This window comes from Monodelphis domestica, chromosome 1 (assembly GCF_027887165.1).
Source record: "Monodelphis domestica isolate mMonDom1 chromosome 1, mMonDom1.pri, whole genome shotgun sequence".
In the NCBI taxonomy this organism is placed as follows: Eukaryota; Metazoa; Chordata; class Mammalia; order Didelphimorphia; family Didelphidae; genus Monodelphis; species Monodelphis domestica.
The window spans coordinates 214,518,966-214,542,515 of record NC_077227.1 but is presented as its reverse complement, the minus strand read 5'-3'; the positions used below and the strand labels follow the sequence as shown (position 1 = coordinate 214,542,515).

Here is a 23,550-nt window from a genome sequence, read left to right as displayed (position 1 = left end):
ATCAGTCTCTCTGCTCCAAATCCTTCCCCACTCCAATCTATTCTTTGTATGTTCACCAAGTAATTTTTCTAATGTATAATGTCATGTCACTTCCCAGTAGTTTTATTTTTGCATCTAGGATCAGCTATAAAGTCCTTTGATAGTTGACACAAAAGAATAGGAATTTTTTAAGAATGCTTTGAAGGAACAAGCAGAGTCAATTGATACCATGCATTTGTTTAAATATTATTTACATGGCAAAGAAAATAGGGATAGTAGAATGAAATTTTTTACTTCAGAGTGAAATTTTTGTGTCATTTGACACCTGATCCTCCTAGATAAAGTTCTTTACAATTTGTCCCCTTCATCCCTTTCCAGTCATCTTTGTGACCTCTTCACAAGCTACTTGTTTTTCTTCAAACTTGCCTTTCTATCTACCATTTCCTTGCCTTCTTATCCAGGTCTAGAATGCTCTCTTTCCCAACCTTCACATCTTAAAATCGCTTCCTTTAAGACTTAAGATCAATTGGGCCTCAGATATTTCCTAACTGGGTGACCCTGTGCAAGTCACTTAACCCCAATTGCTTAGCCCCTGCTGCACTTCAACCTTGGAATTCTTAGCATTGATTCTAAGGCAAAAGTTAAGGGTTTTTTTGTTTTTTGTTTTTAAGACCAAGATCAAATGCCACCTGTCCCAAGAAGCCTTTCCTGGTTGTCCTGCCTACTATTGCCATCCTCTCCAAAATTCCATCTATTTTGAATTTATCTTTTATCTTCTTGTTTACATATGTTAGCTTGGAAGCTTCCTGAAAACAGGAACTGTTTTTTCCTTTTTCTTTGAATCACTAGCTCTTAGTATTCAATGCCTGGCATATAGTATAAGTACAGTACTTAATAAATACCTCTTGGTTGAATCTATCTGAGTTGACAAATTCACACACACACAATGTAGCATTTAACGAAGAAATACAAAGAGTTAAAAGTTAAAGAGGAGAGGGCATTAACACTTAGGAGGATCAGAAAATGCTTTGTGTAGACGGTAGTTCTTGAACTACATTTTGAAGGAAGATTAGGTCTGTGAGGCAGAGAAGGGAAGGAGGTGAGAGAGTGTATTCCAGACATGGGGGCAGTCAGTGGTGTAAGGGGTAAATTTAGGGGTTTTTGACTAATATATTATCCTTATGATTGCCAGGTATTAATTCAAATCCCAAATAAAATACTCAAGTCAGTTTGGGAATTTTCGGGTGGTTTAATTAATATAGAGGGAAGGAATTAAGAAGGAGAGAGGGAAAAGGGTATAAGATTTCTCCGGCCTAGCCTGAGCCAAGGGGAGTTCAGAGACCTTCCAGCCACGAGGCCTCCTCCAAGATGAGGGGCCTCCTATGAGGATGGCATTTTTAGAAAAGGTTAAGGAAAAAAAGGAGTCAGCCTAAATTCCCAAGAGAGCTCAGGGAAGAAGCCTCACCTAAACCACACTACTAAGCTTCTCCCAGTCACCACATCAAGTACACTCACCACCAAACCCGGATAATAGCTGCAGCTGCGCCAAGACACCCAGCATGCTGCCACCAGCCATGTCTCCACTGTGTAAGAACCCGGAGAGAGGAAGTAACTTGAAATATGTAGACCATTTTTTACATCACTTCCTGTGTCTCACATGTACCAATGGTAGCTTAAGCTTGACTTAAGACAGCCCAGGGGGTCTGTCTGTTGTTTGTGATTTGTCATTTGCTAGCACATGACTGTCATAGGCCATCCTTCTCAACACTTAATCCTTAAGTAGGGGTGTATATTCCTGTTTGTTAGACTAAGCAGGGTGGAGTAAATCTAAAATTCACAATGCAAAAGCACATAAAGGGAAAATAAAAGTGTGATATGTAAGGAAGAGAGAAGTCTAGTTGAAGTATATTGAGTTATAGGGTAGGAAATAATGCATCATTTAACCTGGGAAGAATAGTTGGGACCATATTGTGAAGGGCTTTAAAACTAAAGAGAGGGGACTTTCAGGTTACATGACCAACAAGATGGCAAACTAGACATTTTCTGTGTTCCCCACAACATTCCAAACCTCTCTAAAACAGAAATTATGTGCCAAAGATAAAACAACTTCAAATGTCTCCAAGGTCTAAGACACTCAGAATCCAAAAGAAGTTTGAAAAAAAAAAAACAAAACCCAGGAACTGGTGCTTATTGATCTTGAGTGTACTTAGTACCCATACAGCAATTTACACAGTCATTCACAGCCTGTTTGTCTATAGCCCTTCAGGCTCAAAAACCTTCCAGGGGTTTCAACCTGTAAGCATCAGCACTGCAAAGCAGTGAGCTATTGGTGCCAAGAAAAACAGTACTCTACCAAGGCTGAGGGAAAGAACAGCCAGATGTAGCCAGTTCTGACCACCCAGTGGGGTAGAGACGTACCTACTCTGGTGAACTGTGAAACTGAATTGCCAATATTGGAGAAGCTTTGATCCAGACCCCAAAGAAACCACAATCAGATGGGAGGGAGTCCAGAAGTGAGTGATAAGGAAAATAAAGGAGTATCCCTCCCTGCCCCCAAATATCAAGGATTTCAAGAAAAAAAAAAAGAAACTAAAAGACTTTGAATAAATTTCTCTTGTTCAGTCATGTCCAACACTTTGTGTCCCAATTTTTAGTTTTCTTGGTAAAGATGTTAGAGTGCTTTACTATTTCCTTCTCTGTTTAATTTTATAAAGGAGGAAATGGGCCACCAGGCTGACTTGCCCAGGGTCCCATAGCTAGTATCTGAGGCCAGATGGGTCTTCCTGACTCCAGACCTGGCACTGTATTCATTGTGCCACCTAGCTGCCTTCTTGAACCGATAAATCAGAATATAGTGAGGTCCATCCAGTGGCCTCTCTGAAGACCCAGGGTTATCTCTCTGCTCAGATGTGATAACCCAGATGGATAAAGGAGATGAGAAACACCATGTATTCAACCCACGTATGTAGGCATCACACACAGTGATCTGCCATAGTGCTGTGGTTCGTTTATTATATAGGCTTTCAGATACATGCTTCTTTGACACATAATCAATCTTCTACATATGTGACATTCTACATTCTGATTGGATATTATCAAATCACCTAAACAACATTCTTGTGATGTTATTACAACAAAGAATTCTGTGATCACTTACTATGTTTCTACAACACCCTGTGATAGATATGAATAATGTGAATGAAGCCATTTGTAGGTTAGTACCTCTTGACCTGCTGAGAGGATCACTTTGCTTTTGTCAGCTTTCACTATCAATCACAATTGCTTGGGAGATGAATAACAAAACATCTTGTATCCAGGCATGAGGTTAACAAGTGACTTAAAGCAAATCAGTTTTGTGGTTTACCTCAATCTACAAGTTCTGTTTTTTTGTGTTACTTTGAAGTACCTAGCAATGCTGCCTGGTTTCTGTTCATCAGCAAATTCACTGGAGTGTGATAACTGTAGGGAAAGATTTATTATGGTGCTCAAGCATTTGGCCTGTGTTTATTGTAAAGCCTTGAAGCTTATCTTGTGCTTGAGAAAGGAGGGGTTATGTCCCAAATAATCTTTGGGCTTTGATTCTGTAATTACAATCTTTTTGGGGTATTAATCTAGGGGGATTAAAGTGGGGTATATATATATTTATTGATCCTATAAGTATTTGCTCTCATATTATTTCTCCTGTATTGGGGAGAGATTAGTAATCATAGCAAGTCCATCAGTGGGGGAAGTTGGGGAGAGAAGTCACAGAGGCAGATCAGTGCGGGCCTCATTCTCTGGGGGACTGCTTTGCAGACCCCATTTCCCCAGACCGTGACCTTGTCAGCCAGTCAGGGTATGATGGCCTCCAGCAAGAATAAAATGATAAATCATTAGGAAAAACAATAACAGAAGGAAATAAGGCTTCCAGATATAGTAATCAATGAATAAATACCTCAATAAAACAAAATAAAGGAAAATGATCCAACATTTGATGAGACAAAGGACCCTGTGGCATTTGAGTTTATAGAACCATAGCATACTATTTCTAGGTCATTTTTTAAAAATGAGAATTATATGAGCAGAATTTATATCTTACATAGCAAAATAATGAATAAAAAATATTGAATCTGCAATGGCAGCTTCACCAAAGAAACAAAGGGGAGAATAACAAATTAGGAATGCAAAATCACAGAAGTGAAGGACAATCCAGAAAAGAAGCAGAAAACATATTTAAAGAAAATATGCTCACTCTGCAGCAAAGCATACTGAAAATAGGATACACAGAAACTACCTAAGGAACAGGTTTTCCAAAAGAATATTCTAGGACAAAAAAAAAAAAGAACACCTTCATATCACAATGATGAAAATAATTCAGAGAACTGCCTGTAAACTTGTAAACAAAAATAAGCTCACAGATTGCCTCCAGAAGGAAAAAGAAGGCTGACGACTCTTAAGACAAATAGTGGTTAAATTTAACAATTCAGCTCAGAAATTATAAGTTCTTCAAGCCATCAGAAGAAAGACCTTCAAATTCAAAGGAAACTATTTTAATAATGCGGTACTATTCCACACTTACTAGAAAAAAGGAATAGAATAATGAGTTTCAAAGAGTAATGGAGTTCAGGATACAATTCAGGGTGACCTGTCCTATAAATCTGAGCTTAAACATATAGTACAAAAAAAATGGACATTCAGTTAAAAAATAATTTTTTTGGAAACATTTTTAGAAAGAAAATGAGAAAGTAAGAGAATATTTGTCTCTTGGAAACCTCATACTACAGAAATATAAGACAAGTAAATAGCAGAGATGATAACTGGAATAGAATGACAATAGAGAGACCCTTAAGAGAATTCTTTCTGAATGTACAGAAAGAGTTGGGTAAAGGTAGAAATCTAATAGGGATAGTAATGAAGAGGCAGATTAGATATTATGGAGAGAACTTGGCACAACTGTGCCTACAGGGGAATCAATGCTTTTTTTTGGGGGGGGGGGGGCTACAACATTCTAGAGTACATAAAGGGAACAGAGGAAAAAAATGATGCACCAGAGTCATATCAAGGACTACCAATGAAGGGAAGGTGACCTCTGTGGTCCCAGAGAGAGGAAAACTGATAGAGGGGAGTCGGTGAAGAAGAGGAAGGAAAGGTAAAAAGGAGGAGACAGAAAGAGGCCTTACATTGGATTGTAAAGAGGTTTCATTGATGAATGCTTCTATTGGTGAATAGAAATAGTGAATGGAAAAGAGGACCTTAGGCCTGTTGGACTTGGTGTTTGAACAGTCTATTTGTCCTGAGAAGATGGGAATTGGAATCTTCAGGTAATTGACACCTGGAACAGTGGAAGAACATTAACCTAAAGAAGAGTTATGAGGAAAGGTCAGCAAGAAAGGGCATAGCTTAGTGGTGGGCTGTATAATCAGGCACATTGTTGGGGAGGAATCCCACAGGAGGTCAGCATCCTCTCTGACACCTTAAAACAAAATTAAAGTTAAGAAAGAACATAGTACAGCGTTTATGGCAGAAGTGGGAACTGAAAAATTTTGGCATAGACAACATTAATACATCTAGGATTATAAGGGAATTGGTTGAATGGAGGAAAAATCTATCAAATATAAAAACATATATTTAAGAATAGTAGCCATTCCCCAATAGATATGTGATTGAAGGGTGTGAATAAATAGTTCTCAAAAGAACTGTAAAATATTCCCAACCAACCACATGAAAAAATGCTCCAAATCAATAGTTTTAAGGGAAATGCAAATCAAAACAACCCTGAGGTTTCACCTCACACCCTGCAAATTGTCAACAGTGATAAAATAAAATGGTAATAGGTAATGTTGGGCTATAGAAAAATAAGCACACCGATACATTTTTGATAGAGCTATGAAATGTTACCACCATTTCTAACAAATGTCTACCCCCTTTGAACCAGTCCTCATTATTGGGTTTAAATCCCCAAGGAAGAGATTGATAAGAAAAAAGTCCCAATGTACTACAAATATTTATAGCTCTATGCTTTGTGGTAGCTAAGAATTGGAAACAAAGTAAATGGCCATCAATTGGGGAATGAATAAGCAAATTGTGGTACATGAATGCAATATAATTTCACTTTGCTATAAGAAATGATGTGCATGATGAATACACAGAAGAATGGAAAGTTCTATTCAAATTGATTCAGAGTAAAGTAAGCAGAGCCAAGAAAACATACATAGTAACTACAGCACACCCCTGAAAAAAATCAAAAGTAAATGTAACAAAATTATAAAGATCAAGTGGGACCCAAATTAAGAGATATGCGAAGACATCTCCAACCAATCCCTTCATGAAAGTGGAAGATCCATAGGCATTACACATTGCACATATTTTTGGCCTTTTTCAATGTATTAATTGGTTATACCGACTTCTTAATTTTTTCCTTTCCAGAAACTACTATGTTTCATATGGGATGGGTATCAGGAATGGAAAGGGATACTATGGTATGTTCACAGAAAATACTAATAAAAATTTTGTAAAATTAAGAAAGTTAAAGAAAAGAACTGACATTTGATCCTAGAAGCAATAAGAAGCCAGTGGCATTTATTGATTAGGGAAATGACAGGGCCAGTTTTCATTTGAGAACTGTATGGAGGATGGACTGGAGAGTTAAGAAACTATCTAGGCAAAGAGTGATGGCCTAAACTAAGGTGTTAGGTCTATGAGTAGAGGGAATAGATGAAGTTACATAACATGAACTTATAGTGAATTGGGCTAGCATAGGTCTGTGACTTCCTCTAGCTCCATTCCAGAAGCAATATTAGCTGGAACTAAGGAGGTTTCCAAAGTAATTCACTGCTGTGATTTAACAAGGGGTTTGAGAATAGAAGACAATGCAGAGACAAGTTGGTCAAGAATAAGATTAAGATTGGGAAGGGAAGAAAGTGAAGTCAGAGCAAGAGTATAGGCTTGAGAAATGACTAAATAGTAGAGGTCATGGTGTGGTTTAGGGAGGGTGATATCAAATGTAGGAGGTAGGGCATTCTAGCCGCTTTCCACTGTTGCAGAGGCTGAGTGCAGTTGACCTCAGTTTAGCCTGGAGAGTTGCTGTTCCCTTCAGCCTCCAACCCCACCCCTAGGCTCCTGGGAGCTGAGTAGTGGCAAGGGCACCAGCCCTGAAGGTAAGCAGCTGAGGCACCCACTCCCCTCCTATTGATTGGTGATTGATTCTCCACACCTAACTCCCTGCAAAAGGCACAAAATCCTTTTAGTCTTTGTGGACCCTTACTGGTGAATAGAACAGGTAACAATCCTGCTTTTGTAAGCAAAGAATTGATTGGGTCCAGGCCCTCCTGATTACACTGACCCTAATTAAAATAACTCCCTGAGCAAATCTAGGGCTAAGCTCCATTCACCAAGCAGGAAGGGAATGTGCTAATCAGATTCTCTCTAATCCTTAAGGAGGATGGAGATGAAATCACACACCCAGCACAAATGGGGATTTATTCAGCCAACACCTTGATGGGAGAGTCCCCATCAAGCCATCCCATCCACTCCCACTGCTGTAAAACTGGAAGGGCAAAATACATGGATTTGTGTCTCTAGCACTAAACCCTTTAGGCACCACCCCTCCCCCCCAGAAACATGTGGTGGTCTCCCGGGTTTTGAATTATGTGCACCCAGCTATCTGAGCAGATAATTCCCTAATTCAATTAGCAGTAGCTAAAGCATGTCCCTCCAAGAAATTTGTATGCACTCCAGTTCTAATGGCAGCCTTTCACTTTGAATACCCCCAGGCCCACTGGTATAAGTGCTTTGATAAGGGTTGGGTCACTGCCCCTTTTCCTTTTAGTATGATTTATGCGCTGTATAGAAATTACACTGGGAATTCTGTCACCTCCAGGAAGGGAATGACAATGTATTCCTCTAATTATACATACTGGTATCCTTGATGGACATGCCCCTGGACACAGTGGAGGAAGTGGGGTGGAGCATGGCTCACAATTGAGGGTAGGCACTGGCATACAGTCTGGGGTAGGGTGGGGCACGGCACAGTGTTTCTTAAAAGTTCCAAAAGGTTTCCTGTCACTTACCTATATGATAAAAAATCCTTAGCTTGACATTTAAGATCATTCATAAGATTTTTAAGCATAACACTTAGAGTCAGGAGAGAATTGTATACACTAGCTTGTTTGATAGCAAATAACTAGCAAGAACTTGTTTGAGAGCAAAGTATCTCTAAGTATCTGAAGGACTTCCTTGTCTGTATAAGTTGCTGAAGATGAAGATGAAATGAAATAATGTATTTAAAGTGCTTCTTAAACCTGAAAGATGTATGTAAACTCCTCTTATTATTCTCCTTTATGCCCTCTACTTTCCAACCAACCTGAACTATTAATTTAATTTTACAGTCTTTCACATTTGTGCATTTATGCGAGCTATTTCTCATAAGCTTGTTTCCCCTCATTACTTGAGGAATTTTCTTCAGTCCAAGTTCAGGCGCTATTTTTTCCATTAAGTCTTCTGGGATCTACTTCTCAAGATTCTCTTTTCTCTTTCTTGATTCTTTGCTATATATTTACCACACTGTAACTTTAGAAAGTTACTTGTGTATGGTCTTATCTTGTATCATGCTAAACAGCTTGAACTTCATTTATTATCTTCTTTATTCCCAGTTTGTGAAGTTTAGTAATAATATCAAAAGCTAGGCTGTTCAAGGTGTTGAGAAATAATTTTGATGATCAAGTGAGGGGATGGTAGGATCAGATTAAGATTTTTTAAAACAAATTTTCTTTTATTTCAGTTAACAAATCATTTTTTTTCTACCTATCACTAGAACATTTTGTTTTGTTTTGTTTTATCAATTTCTGTGTTAGATTGCCATTTACCAACCACTTGACTGGAGTACATCACACAATTCCCTCTACTTCCCACCATACTGCTCTTTTATGTACCTTTACATTCTGCAGTGTTTTGAAACATAGTCTATAGTGTGGACCATCATTTAACTTGTCATTTTCTAATTCTGTCTGACTCTTCATGACCCTATTTGTGATATTCTTGGCAAAGATACTGGAGTACTTTGCCATTTCCTTTTCCAGCTTATTTTATAGATGAGGTAACAGAGTTAACTGACTTACCCAGGTCCCATACCTAGTAATTATCTGAGGCCAAATTTGAATTTAGAATGCTAAATCTTCCTGGCTCCAGACTCACCATTATGCCACCTAGTTGCCCTCTCCATTGTTATGCCTATTTAAATTCTGCTTTTCTCCTTGTGTAGCTTTAGAAATAAATCTCCTAATGGCCCTCCTTGTTGTTGTTATTGCTATTGTTTTTAACCTCTTAGATTTCTAGGTTGTTGGGTCTGTTTTTCTTCTAATTTACTTCTTTACAGGTCCCTTCCTTGGTTGTTCTCTCTTTCTTGTGTTTCTATCATGTGGAATGTTTGCCCATCTTTTTTTTTTTTAATGCTTCAAATGCATCTCTTATTGAAGTCCTTAGTTGTTTTTTTTTTCATTGATTTTTAGACGTCAGTGTAGAGTGTGTCTCTTAGAGTTGCATCTTGAGATTCTTTATTCTTTGAAATAATATTCTATTCTCTTCTGTAATTTCTGTTGGGTAAGGAATAGTCTCAAATTGAAGGCCTTTTTTCCTTCATGCAGAATTTGTTGTTTGTCATTGCTAAATTTAATCACTTTTTATTTGAGTTTTGAGTCTGCATCTGAAACCAATAGATTGATATGTGATTAATATAACATTAATGTTATTTTTGTTACATTTGTTATTAATATCAATTATGTTAATTATGTTAAGTTTTGATTCTTTTGAAAAAGCCCTGTATTCCTGGTATAAATCCCAGTTGGTCACAGTGTTTAATCTTTGTGGCATATTTTTATAGTCTCCTAGCTATATTTTATTTAGGATTTTTGCATCAGTTTTTCATTAAGGAAATTGGTCTATAATTTAGGTATCAGTATCATATTTGTTTCATAAACATTTTGGCTAGATTTGTCTGTTTCTGAGAGGAGGAGGGAGGGAGGTTGAAGTCCCCCCACTAATATAATTTTGCTATCCATTTCCATCTGTAATTAATTTATGTTCTTCTTTAAAAAGTAGGGTGATAGTGGGAAAAAGAAGAAGACGGTTTGGATCTTATAATTTTGGGGAATGTATGTTGAAAAATTATTATTTCACGGAATTAGGAAAATAAAATATCTTTGAATTAAAAATAAATTAAAAAATAAAAAGTAGGATGCTATACCATTTGGTGGATATGTTTAGTATTGCTATTGCTTCATTATCTATGGTACCTTTTAACATAATGTAGTTGTCTATCAAACAATTTTGTTATTTCTTCTTGATCTGTTTTCTAAGTCAGTTGTTTTTCTAATGAGATAGTTCACATTCTCTTCTTTCATTCTTTTGATTTGTTGTTGTTGTTTCTTGTGAAGTCATTAACTCTCTTTTTCCCAATTCTAATTTTTTAGAAGCTTTTTTTTCCCCAAAAGTTTTTGGATCTCTTTATCCAGTTGACTGAGTTTCTTTTCAGAATTTTCTTGATTTGCTCACATTACACTTATTTCTTTTACCAATTTCCCCCCAGCCTCTCTTATTTGATTTTTAAATTACATTTTAAACCTTTCAAAAAACTTTTCGAACTTGTGATTATTTATCATTTTTTCTTTGAAGCTTTGCAAGTCACTGTTTTGACTTCATTCTCTTCTTTTGAATTTGAACTTTGATCTCTATCACCACAGTAGCTATTATGTGGTCAGTTTCTTTGTTATTATCACTCATCTTTTAAAATGGCCTCTTTCTTGGCTGTTAAATTGATATTACAGTTGGGTTTGGTGTCTAGTCAGCATGTCTGGGCTCCATGTCCAGTACCAGCACAGGGCCTCACAAATTTTATGATAAGCTGCCAGACCCCACCACCTTTTGTGGGGTGAAAGTTCCTTAAGTTGGAACTGCTACCTATACAGGTTCCCCTAGGGTTTGCTGTTTGTTGACTTGGTATCTGCCCAGATGTATCTGCAGTTGCTTGGTTAGAACACCTCCTTGGGAGATAAGATTTTTTTCGTAATATCCTCCTAAATTGTCATAGGTTGGGTTACTGCTTTACCCCAAATTTTAATTATTTCTGCTGCTCTAAAATTCATTTTGAGGCATTATTTTAAGTTACTGTTTTGGGAGTCAGGATTTGGGAGAGTCAGATAATTTCCTACCTTATTTTGCCATCTTCCCAGATTCCCTTTCCATTATGTATTTTAAAGTTTCCTGCTTAGGTCTTAGTTTAGTTTTGTTTTTTGGTTGTTGTTTTCTCTTGGTAATGATCTGTGGATTTTTTCAATTGGAGCTTTATTTTCTATATTCAAAAGTTATGGGAATTTTTCTTATATTTATTGAATAATGGTGTTGAAAGTTTTTAAATTTATTTCCATTCTTCTAGAAGACCTCTGATTGGTAAATTGTCTCTATGCATCCTTTCCTCAGGATCAATATGTTAATTATATAGAGATCATATTTTCTTTTAATGTTTGCTTTTTTGCTTCCTTTCTTACAAATTGAAGAGGTTGCTGACCTTTCTTAAGTCAAAGTCTTTAGAAGCAACCCTGAACCTAAACTTTTCCAAAATTTTTCCCTTCTCTCATGTATATTTTTTCTTAATTTTTAATCTCTCCCTATCTACTAACTCCTTCTCCACTGCCTATAAACAGGCTTATGTTTCCTCCATTCTTAAAAACACTCAGTTGATTTTTATTACATATCTACTAACTATTGTCCTTTTTCTCTCCTCCCCTTCTCAGCTAACCTTTTTCCAAAGCTGCTTACAATTGAAGCCTCTACTCTCTTCTCAGTTCTTTTAATCTCATCAATGGATTGAAATTAATCTTTTCAAAGCCATTACTGACCTCTTTAAACTGCCAAATTTACTGTGGTGGTTTCAAAGGTGACACTACTCTCTTGGTTCTCCTTTTTGACTAACTTGTTCTCAGTCTTATTTTCTGGATTTTCATGTAGGTCATTTGTTGCTTAATTCCCCAAGGATCTTTCCTGTGCTTTTTTTCTACTCTGGTAATATCATCACTTTGCATAGGTTCAATTATGATCTCTAGGCAGATGATTCTTAGATTTGTATATCCAGCCCTAACCTCTTCTGAATTCCAGTCTTGTATCACAAGAAGCCTTTTGGACATCTCAAATTGGATCCCTGTAAGCTTTTCAAACTCCTATTTAAAACAGAATTTGCCCTCTTCCCTCCTAAATTCTTTCCTCTTTCAAACTTTCCTTTTATTGTAGAGGAGATCGCCATCCTCTCAGTAACAGGTTCCCAATCTAATGACATCTTTATTAGCTTGCTTGTAGTATTCCACTTATCATGTGTTGCTGCAAAGTCTTATTTCCATGGCAACAGAACATCTTTCAGATATTTTCCCTTCTTCTCTCCATTCACCACAGCCACCATTCCAGAACAGGCCCTTATCACTTCACACCTGGGCTACTGAAACGTCCTCATAGTTTGTCTCCCTGACTTAAGTCTTTCTCCAGAACAATCTATCTGCCACTATGCCCAAAGAACTATAAAACTGGGCATACCCCTTGATCTACATACCATTACTGTATCTGTATCCCAAAGAGATAATAAAAAAGGGGAAAGGACCTATTGGTACAAAAATATTTATAGCAACTATTTTTGTATTAGCATTGGAATTGGAAATTATGGGGATGTCCATCAATTGGGGAATGGCTGAATAAAGTATGGTTTGTGTTGGTAATGGAATGCTATTGTACTATAAGGAATGGTAAGTAAGACTATTTGAAAAACGCTGGAAAGATCTGCAGGAACTGATGCAGAGTGAAATAAGCAGAACTTGGTGAACATCATACACACTAATAACATTATATGATGATTATTTGTGAAAACTTGATTACTGTCAACAATGCAGTGATATGGGACAAACCAGTCTTATGACAGCGAATGCTATCCACCTCCAGAGAAAGAACTATTGGAGTTGTTTTTCACATCAGTGTATTTATGGTTTCATTTTGGGATTTTGGTTATGTATGAGTATGCTCTTACAACAGTGACCAAATTGGAAACATGTTTTGTATGACAATAAAAATAAAATTAAAAAAAGAATCCATCTTCCACTTAGCCCCCCAAGTATTTTTCCTAAAACTCATATGTGTCTATATTACTTCCCTGTTAAGAATTCCAGTGGCTCTAATTACTTCAGAATCAAATATTGGATGTTCCATTTGATCTCTAAAGCCCTTTCTACTTCCTAGTGTTCTCATACTTTATGCTTCTGTGTACTTTACAATGCAACAATACCTGCATTCTTACTGTTACACATGACATACTACCTTGTGTGTTTTCATTTTCCCCTTGCCTGAAATGTTCTCCCTTTTCACTTCTATCTGTTGGTTTATTTGGCTTTCTTCTAGATGCAGCTCAAGTCCTACTTTCTATGTGGGATCTTTCCTCTTTCCTAAGAAGATTTGAGTAAAGATGAAAAAGTTTAGAATGCCCCTTTGAATGTGAGAAAATCAAGGAAGTGTAAAAGGATTGCCATGTTGTAATAGTATCTCATTCTGCTGTTTAGTCCATCACCTTTCCAGTGGAGAGTGCTTCATCTTCATTCTTTCAGAATGTAGGTTTCTCATTGCATTGATCAGAGTTTAAAAGGCTTTCACAGTTGTTTTTCTTTATGACATTACTTTATCAAGTCATAAAGGTATTTCCTGGTTCAAAATTCATTTTACTATTTATTACTTTTATAATCTTAGGCAAGTCACTTAATTTCTCTTGTCCTCAGTGTCTTCTGTAAAATGAAGAGGTTGGATTAGATGGGAGCTAAATTCCTTACTTGGTATAAATTAATGACCTGACTTTTCCAGAACAAAACTTACTGTCCTATCCCCCAAATACCACCCTTTCTGACTTTCTAAATCTATAAGATACCACCATGCTTCTAGTCTACAGTGTTTGAAATCTTGAAGTCACCCTCAGCTTTTCACTCACATTTTTTCTTGCATATTTTTGTTTTGTTTTTTAATTCCAAACATTAAAAAAGACATCTTAAACAATATCTTATAAGCATCTTAAACTAAACATCTCCAAAACTGAGCTCTTTATTTTTTATACTCTCAACTCCCAATTCTTTCCTACTCTTCTCTAATTAGTGGGCAAGTTTTATTGTTTATATATCATTGTAACATTTCTTGTATACTCTACCTTCTCTGATACTGTAGTATCACCATGATATAGGCTTTCATCATATTACCCTTGAACTATTGCAATAACCTACTGGCTTAAAAAATATCCCTGGACTTCCAGGTTAAGATGGCTGCAGAGTAGAAGCAAGGGTTTGCTTCATCTCACCACCGACTGATATAAAGCACCTCAAAAGGACAAAAATCAAAATCAGATGAGCGTTGGGCTCTACTATAGGACATAGCCTTGAAGATGGGCAGGGTTTGGACACTTCCATGCTATAAGGGGTAAAATTACTCCTACTAAAGTGCATGTTGATAACCCCTCCCTGACTCCACCTACAGCTCCAGAGTCAGAGCGAGTGCAGGGCAATTTCTAGTTTATCGAGGGGGTGGGGGTCGGAGGGGGATGGCTGAGGACAACACAGACGTATTCCTGAGAGCAGTGAGACTTGGGAGGAACACGGAGCTTTGGCATAGAGATAGAGGAGAGAGGGCAGCAGATGTGATGGAGACTGAAAAATCACCTCAGGACAAAAACTGCTCTGTAGTTCAATACACAGAGAGCCTGCCCTCCTCACCCAGACTTCTGGCTGGGAAGTTAAAAAAACAAACAAACAAACAAACAAACCAAAAAAAAAAAACCCTAACACCCAAGAACTACAATCTACAACTATAAAAAATAATAAGAAAAATCTGTGACCTTGGATAACTTCTATAGAGAAAAAGAGAAGACTACAGAGGAGACAGCAGAGGGTGAGAAACTAGCCAACATATCCAAACTTTCCCAAAAAAATGGAAATTGGTCACAAGTTCTCCAGGAACTCAAATTGGAGTTTAAGAACCAAGTAAGAAAGATAGAAGAAACTTGGCAAAAAAAGTGGGAAATAGTTCAAAAAGAAAATAACAGTTTAAAAGACAATCTCCAACTTAGAAAAAGAAGCCCAGAAATCAAATGAAATGATAAGCAAATTGGAGACCAGAATTGACCTGCTAGAAGCCATGAAAAGCAGAATACAAACTGAAAAGGAAAATCAAAAGATTATAACAGAAAACATGAAATATCTTATTGAGAAGACAACTGACCTGGAAAACAGATCCAGGAGAGACAATTTAAGAATCATAGGTCTACCTGAAAATCCAGAAATAAACAGAAACCGTGACATCATACTACAAGAAATTAGCCAAGAAAACTGCCCTGATGTTCTTGAACAAGAGGAAAATAGACATTGAAAGAGTTCATAGAACACCTTCTACACTAAATCCTCAAAAGATAACCCCCAGGAATGTAATTGCCAAATTTAAGAGCTTCCAAGCTAAGGAAAACGTTTTACAAGAAGCCAAAGAGACAATTCAGATATCAAAGAACACCAATCAAGATCACACAAGATCTGGCAGCTTCCACACTAAAGGACCACAAGACTTGGAATATAATACTCAGAAAGTCAAGAGAATTGGGTCTACAACCAAGGATCACCTACCCATAAAACTGACTATATACTTCCAGGAGAAAGTATAGGCATTTAACAAAATAGAAGATTTCCAAGTATTTGTAAAGAAAAAAATTTCCAAATATTTGTAAAGAGCTGTGATAATAAGAACTTCTGCTCACTTTGCTTGGTCTTTAAACTTTGCTTCTGGACTCTGCCAGTCAGTTATTCAAGCTGTATACATTCACACACAAGCTTAGAGAGAGAGGACACCATCCCACAAGGTTTGCTGTTCATACTCATGTGAAATGGTCTCTATGTTAGAAGTGTTAAATCTTTTCTCTTGCATCTATCAGTTCCTATGTACTCTTTTGCTCATGGGTTTTTTTAGAAGCATACAGAAGGACTCAGATTTGCCTAGAAGATAGGTAAACCGAGGTACTCCTATCACTATAGAATCCTGGACAAACCCCAGTCTTTGTGGAGTGGAATTATGGAGGGCCTTGTACCCCAGTAGACTTGATAAGATGCTAACAGAGAAAAGCAGCTTCATTTTGGAGAAAACAGCAGACAGCAGGGAAGTGGGGGAAAAGGGAGGGCAATGGAAGAAAAAGGGAGCTGCCCACCCAAGTGGCTTGCTCAGGGCAAAAATGCCCTCTCTTCTAGGTACAATCACAGACTTTTTTTTTTTAACAATCCTTACACAAGATTCTCTGCCTCCCCTCTGTCCAATCCCACAGACAGGGGGCTGTAATGTTTACAGTCTTGAGTGTATGATTTTCAACATTACATACCCCTAAATAAACCCATGATCCAGAAAAACCTGTGACTATCATGGGATTCCCAGGCTGGGGACCATAATGATACTTTTGAAACTAACTGTACTTTCCCTCATTCAGCTTATCTTGTAGTTGGCTTTCTTCCCAGGGTACAGATAAACTCTTCTCAAGGTTTTAGAAAACAAATCTGGAAAACTAAAAATTTTATGCAGGGGTGGGATAGGGATAGCTCTACTCCAAAGGATAGTAATACTAAGGGGTCCTGAAAATTGGAGTTACAACAAGCCAAATACTATTATGAGAATTACATACTGAATCTTACCCCACACAGTTCCTAATAAATAATTGTTGATTGATCAGCTATTGATGAAGTAGGTTTTTAAATGCTTCTCAGAGATGAAAGGAAATTTGGTCTAAATTCACTTCACTGGGACAAGTGGAGACAATAAATTAGAATATGGGAGTTGTATCTATATAGTGGGAAGGGAGAATTAGACTGAAATTATGTCTCTAACTGCCATCTTTCTGGACTCTCTCAAAAATTCACTAGCATTTTTTTTTAAGCAAAATTAAAATACATGGAATGCAAATCCAAACCTCAGTTTTCCAAAAGCTACTACAAACTTGCTTGTTATTTTCTCTATAGTCTAGTCAATCTAATCAGCAGTCTAAAATGTGTATATATTTAGGATGGGGGAAATTTAGTATGACATATAAATGGAATGCTCAGTTAGGAGACCTAGATTTAGAACTTGCCCTGCTACTAATTTCCTCTATGGTCTCGAGTAAATAATTTAATCAGATCCTCATTTTTCTTTACATCAAATGAAGTTGAAATACTTTCCATATCTTTTTCAACTTTAAAATTATGTATCTTTGTGCCATCCTAAAAGGAATGTTTTAATTTTTGTGTCAAAAATGATTAAGTGTTTTGTTTTTTTTTTAGTTGTAACCATTCTCCAGACTCCTGTATAAAGATCTTATGCAGGCTAAGTAAGTTTGTTCAAAGTTTTGGACAATTTTGTCATTTGTAAGGTGGATCCTTGATAAATTACTTTCAATTTCTCCTAGGACTTGATTTCAAAGGAGCTCATTAGCATGAATGAAAATAATCTTTGTCAGCTTCAGAACTTTGGTGAGTAAACGTTGTAATTTAATGACTTTTTTTTACCTTTATTCTAAGTAATTGATATTTGTCAACATTTCAAAAGTTAACATTTTCAAAAGGCTAAATTAAATTTACCTTTTTTTAAACTGATGCTTTACACTTTTATTTTACAAAAAAAAATTAGAAGTTTATATTAGATTCTGTTTTGTAGTTCTGCAAGTCCTCTTTGAAGTATCTTGATATTTCTAATAGTTTTAAATTACCTAATTGAATGGAAAAACTTGGCTATTTGAAACTATAAATGAATAGATTTGAGCAATGGAAACATTATAGCAAAGTTTTACTAAAGCAGTTAGGACATAGTATGGAATTAAAATGGAATTTGAATTTTACTTTGGATCTCTATCTTAAGACCTTGTTCTGTGCTTTTGATTGTGCAATGCATGTACATTGTTCTTTATAATGACTAGTATTTGATTTAATCGGGTTGGGTAACCTAAATATTTTTCTTATCTGTTCTTTTTAAAACCATAGAGCATAAGATGAAAATAGTTACATGATTTAGACATAAAAGGAGATATCATAGGCAAATTAGAAGAACAAGGACCATATTACCTATCAGACTTATGGGTTCGAGAGGAATTTGTGAGTAAATAAGAAATAGAGAGCATTGTGAGATGTAAATGGATAATTTCAAATATACTAAATTGAAAAGATTTTGTACAAATAAAATAAATATTGCCTTAATTAGAAGGAAAGCAGAAAATTGAAGATTTTTTCATAGACAATCTCTTAGATAAAGGTCTCATAAAAGAGAGAGAACTCTGTCAGATTTATGGAAATAAGAACCATCCCCCAAATGATAAATGGACAAAATACATAAACAGTAAGTTTGTGGTTGAAGAAATGAAAGCCAAATATAGATAGGTACATGGAAAAAATACTCTAAATCAATAATTAGAGAAATGCAAACCCAAACGATTCTCATCTGATACCATCATATTGGCTAACATGACAAAAGGGCAAAATGACAAATGTTGAAGGGAATAGGGAAAAGTGAGGACACTAATACGCTATTGGTGGAACTTTGAATTGAATTAGTCATTCTGAAGAGCAATTTGGAATTATACCTAGAGAACTTTTAAACTGTGTATATCCTTAGATAATCTAATTTCTGGGTATATTTCCCAAGGAGATCAAAGACATAGTAAAAGAATCATGTTCAAAATAGTTTTTGCAGTTCTATTTGTGGTTACAAGGAATTGGAAATCAAGGGAATGTCAATCAATTGGGAAATGGCTAAACAAATTGTGACATATGATTGTGATGGAATACTACTGTGCCATAAGAAATGATGAGCAGATACATTTTTTAAACTTGAAAATAAACTGTATGAGATAATGAAGAGTGGAATGAATAAAATAAGAGAATGTCATACGCAGATTTAATATTTTAAGAATTACTTGTGAATGTTCACCTCCAAAGAACAAATTGAGAAGTGGAAACATGAAAGCCACAATCTATGTTTTGCCAGATGATTCCTTCTGTGGTATGGGGAGGGAGGAGCTGAATTAAAATTAATAAATAAAGATAATTTGCCTGGGGGAAAAATTAGGGTAGGAACATTTTATTTCTTCTCCCCTCCCCCAGTTGTCCTCAAGGGGAACAGAAAGGAATATAAGTAGGGAATGTGAAGCCAACCTGTAAGCTTCCTACTTATATTTTATTGCCTGTCTTCTTCCCTTGTTTAAATTATACTTTTTTGTTGGTAATTTAATCCATAGATAATTAAAGCTTTTACAACTAGTTTAGGGAGTACCATCCTTCCTATGAAACTTTCCTCAATTACCTCAGCCAAAGGTGATGTTTCTCTCCTTTATATCTCTATGTACTTTATATCTCTTCTGTGTCACTCACTATACATTGGCTTTGTATATTGCCATTTGATATGTAGCTCTTGCACTAAAATACATTGAAAAACCTTTCACTCTCTCAGCTTGTGTTCTCTGTAAAAGAACTGATGACCATCCTGAAAAGTATGGAGAAAAGAAAACTTACCATGATTACAACCTCACTGTACATTATTATTGTTTGGTAAGTATGATTGATTTTGAGAAAAATCATTCAAATTTTTAATTCTTGGAAAAAGTAAGACTTAATTCTGACCTTTGGTCATGAGAAAATTGCCCAACCCTTCCCTAAATTTAGTAAAACTAGACCTTAATTTCTTCTTTTGTAAAATGAAGGTATTAATTTAGATCAAGGTAGGCAGACAGTGTAAGGGCCTGGCTTGCTGCATAGTCTATTAGGTAAGAACTCATTTTTATATTTTTAAAAACAACTAAACTTTATTTTAAAATGAAAAACTATTTTCATCTAATTGGCCATACAAATATGGCCTGCCTATAATTCTTTGTCTAAAGAATTTTATTGTTTATTTCTTTAAAATGTTTAGGTTGTAGAAGTTTTTCATGCCAATGAAATTTACTGAATCAAGATATCAGTTTAATGAACTTTACTACCAGGTTTCAAACCAAAGGGGTCAGTTGTTGAAGAAAAATTTTGCCAAGTTTTTATCAGCATGGTATATGGCAATATTCTCTATCCAATTCTCAGTATACTGGATTACTGAAATTAATATCTTTATTTATAGAATATAGCTATGAAAATAGTAGTAGTAATAATAATATCTGACATTTTTGTAGTGTTTTCAGGTTTTAAAAGTATGTAACACAGTATTTCATTTGAGTCTTATAACAACTTTGGGAAGTAGATAGTATTATCCTCATTTTATAATCAATCATTAAGCATTTATTAAGTACAAACTATGTTTCCTAAGCATTTTACTAAGAGGTAGATATACAGATTCAAAAGGCAAATAGATTTGTCTTCAAGGAGCTCATATTCTAATGGGGAGATTACACGTACATATACAAGACCCATACAAAGGAAACTCAAAATAAGCTTTTATGGGAAGACAATACCAGCTAGAGATGAGGGAAGACCTCTTCCAGAATGTGGTACTTGAACAGATTCTTGGGGGGGGAAATGAGAATTCTAAAAAAGTAGAATGCAGAGAGAAAGAGCATTTTAGACTTAGAACCTTGGGATATTTTCAGGGGGATAGAAAGGGAAGCCAAGGGATACCAAGAAACAGTAGTCAGATAAATGGGAAGGGGACCAGTAGAAAGCACTTTCATGAAATTCAAAAGAAAAAGGTGTATCAGATACAATGTATAAATTTATATAGAAAGACAGCTAGGGAGAACAGTGAATAGAATGCCATACCTGGAGTCAGGTAGACTTGAGTTTAACTTATGACCTCAGACACTTCCTAGATATGTGACCCTGGGCAAGTCATTTAACTCAATTACCTAGCCTTTAGAATCCATACTTGGAATCAATTGCCCAGGGTCATAGTTAGTATCACCTCTAAGATAAAAGGTAAGGGTTTTTTAAAGAAATAGATCCATTAAAACATTTGAGATCTCTCTCTATATATATACAATGAGAGTTAATTCACCACAGAGTAGTTCTAAATTTCCAATATTCTTCCTGCCTTGTATTATTTTCCTGTTTTCTTTAAATATTTTCTCATAATTCATACCTTTCTATTGACTGTTTAATAATATTCACCACATCTAATCCATGTTGAGTTGTTAACTTAATAATTTTTGTTGCTTTCTATAAACTAAGAAATGTAACTTTTAAAAATTGGTCATAACACTGAATAATTATTAAAGAATATATAATAAGCAGAATTTATATTTTGCAAAATGAAGCACAAAAGATTAAAAATAGTCAAAATATGAATTTTATTTTATTTTCAAAACCTTTACCCTCTGTCTTAGAACTGATACTAAGTATCATTTCCAAAGCAGAAAAGCAGTAAGAACTAAGCAATTGGGATCAAATGACTTGCCCATCATCACACAACTTTGATGTGTCTGATGCCAGAATTGAACCCAGGAACTCTCATCTTCAGGCCTGGTTTCCTATCCACCCTGCTGCCCCCAAACAATGAATTTTAAAGATCTTGAAATTTTAAATGCCTATCTTCTGTATTTATTCTGTCTTCAGCAGAATTATTTCCTAAATAAAATTTCACCTTGATCTTAGCTCTCTCTTTGATAATAGGGTGCTAACTGTGGCATTGTTCTAGTAGTTGTATTAGCTTCTTCCATTAACTTTGTTATACAATATCAGAAAACATATTTGTAGAGAGTGTGATTTACAATTAGTACAACTTTTCTTTGTAGAAGACCTAACACATCATTAATATCAAAGCTTTTAGATCATCTCATTTGGGAGACAATTGCTTCTAAATCCAAAGCAAAAAAAAAAGTCACTGAAAAAAAGGTTTTGGAAGAGATTTCAACCATATGGTTTTTAGAATTTTAATGTTGGCATTATGAAAATATGCCAGTTGTTCACTGTGTCTGTGTACTGGTAACTACATAAGAACCAATGAAATCTTTCTTTTTTAAATAAAAACTTTAAAGTGATAATTTCTTTTACTTCTTTTTTATTTTTGTTGATTTATTGTTTCCACAATTCCTGATTGGTCAGGCTATGTGTTACAACAAAAGACATTGGCTATGGAGTCATTCTTATTTCAAATCCTACCTTTGATACTTAATACCTATGAGGCTTTAGGCAACTTACCTTCTCTAAGTCCCGGTTTCCCCATTCATGAAATGTTTTGGACTAGGTGACCTCTGAAGTCATAAAGTTCTAAATCTGTGATTCTAACATGTCTGAACCTATCATGAGTAAATTACTTAAATCAAAGAAAATAAATATTATCTTGCTTGTTGGCATGAAAAATAATCACAGGAAATAGTGTGCTGGCTATTTTTGTGGTGCCAAAGCTCCATAACTTAGTGAAATATATTCTTTCTAAGGGCAGATATTTTGCTCAAAAGTAGCTTGTCATAATCTATTTTTTTTTTATTTAAATCTGTATTCTTAGTTGATGTCAAGTGGAATTTGGCAGAGGGGTGAAGAAAAAGATGGTGTTTATGGTTTTCTAATAGAAGACATCAGGAAAGAAGTAAACAGAGCTTCTAAGCTGGTAAGAAGGTGACCTTGAAGATTATCTTTTATATAATTATTTTCTAAGATTTTTTTCTTTAAACATTTTTATATTGAAAAAAATTTTTTTTAATTTCTTTAATGTGTGCACTTTTATTTGAACTGGTTTTAAGTTAGTGTAAAGGTAAAACTGCTCCCCTCCCCCAAGTACGGGCACCAATCTCATTAAACTTCTGGGGAGTCTTCATTCACATCTATGTTGGGGCAGGGAGAGAATTTAGGGTTCCATTTGTTATGGCTAGCAATAAAAAAAAAGGAACAAGTATCAAAGTGGAAGATATAGGAAATTTTGGTTTTTTTTTTTAAAAGGATTACATAATTTACAAGTAAAGCAATACTACTTCCACCTCCCACCCATTTCCCCCAGGTCTGGATTTATGTTAAGTCACTTTGCTCTTGTGGGGAGAGAGCAAGACAGCTTTCATAGAAGTAATTCTCTGTAACAATGCATTATACAATATTTGGAATGACTTATTTAAAAAAATGTACAAAGAGAGTCCTGAAGATTCACTGTAGAACTTTGGGGATGTTTGCCTCCAACATACTTTCAACTGCTCACCACCTTCACCATTCCAGTCTTTAAATCCTGAGTCAAGATCCCCCCTCCCCCCCCCCAAAAAAAGAAATCAAACAAATAAAGCCATGCAATCTTATCTCTCTTTTGGGGGCAATTATTATGTCACACCTTTTGACAAAAACACAACCAAGGAAAAAAATACCAACTGTCCATTTAGAAGCATTTACAGTGAATAGGGTAAGGCCCAGATTCATTGTACTCCTGCTTACTGTGTAAAGGAAACTTCGCCCCCACCCCCCAGAGTCATGGACTTTCTGCCCTTCTGACCTAGCTTATCTCATTTGTGTGTCTGTGTTGCGTGACATACAGGCAATGAGAATAAAGGTATGCTGCAGGGGAAGCGTACTCTCTTCATTCCCTTGTACGGCGACAGTGGAGGACCATGGCTGAGAAAGAGCCATGTGGAAA

At 35.8% G+C, this 23,550-nt stretch overlaps 1 protein-coding gene across 4 annotated transcripts in view; it reads left to right on the top strand.

Annotated features, from left to right (window-relative positions):
- Window positions 1-23,550, top strand: part of G2E3 (G2/M-phase specific E3 ubiquitin protein ligase) — an 81,092-nt gene that overhangs the window by 5,507 nt on the left and 52,035 nt on the right. For 3 of the 4 annotated variants that reach the window (XM_001368595.4, XM_056810440.1, XM_007472534.3), the window contains 3 exons: window positions 17,435-17,498; window positions 19,468-19,565; window positions 22,444-22,545. In XM_001368595.4, coding sequence (XP_001368632.3) covers window positions 17,435-17,498; window positions 19,468-19,565; window positions 22,444-22,545 — 264 coding nt within the window. Of the gene's footprint in view, window positions 1-17,309; window positions 17,357-17,434; window positions 17,499-19,467; window positions 19,566-22,443; window positions 22,546-23,550 lie in introns of all 4 variants that reach the window. The other variant, XM_007472533.3, reaches the window with a different exon arrangement.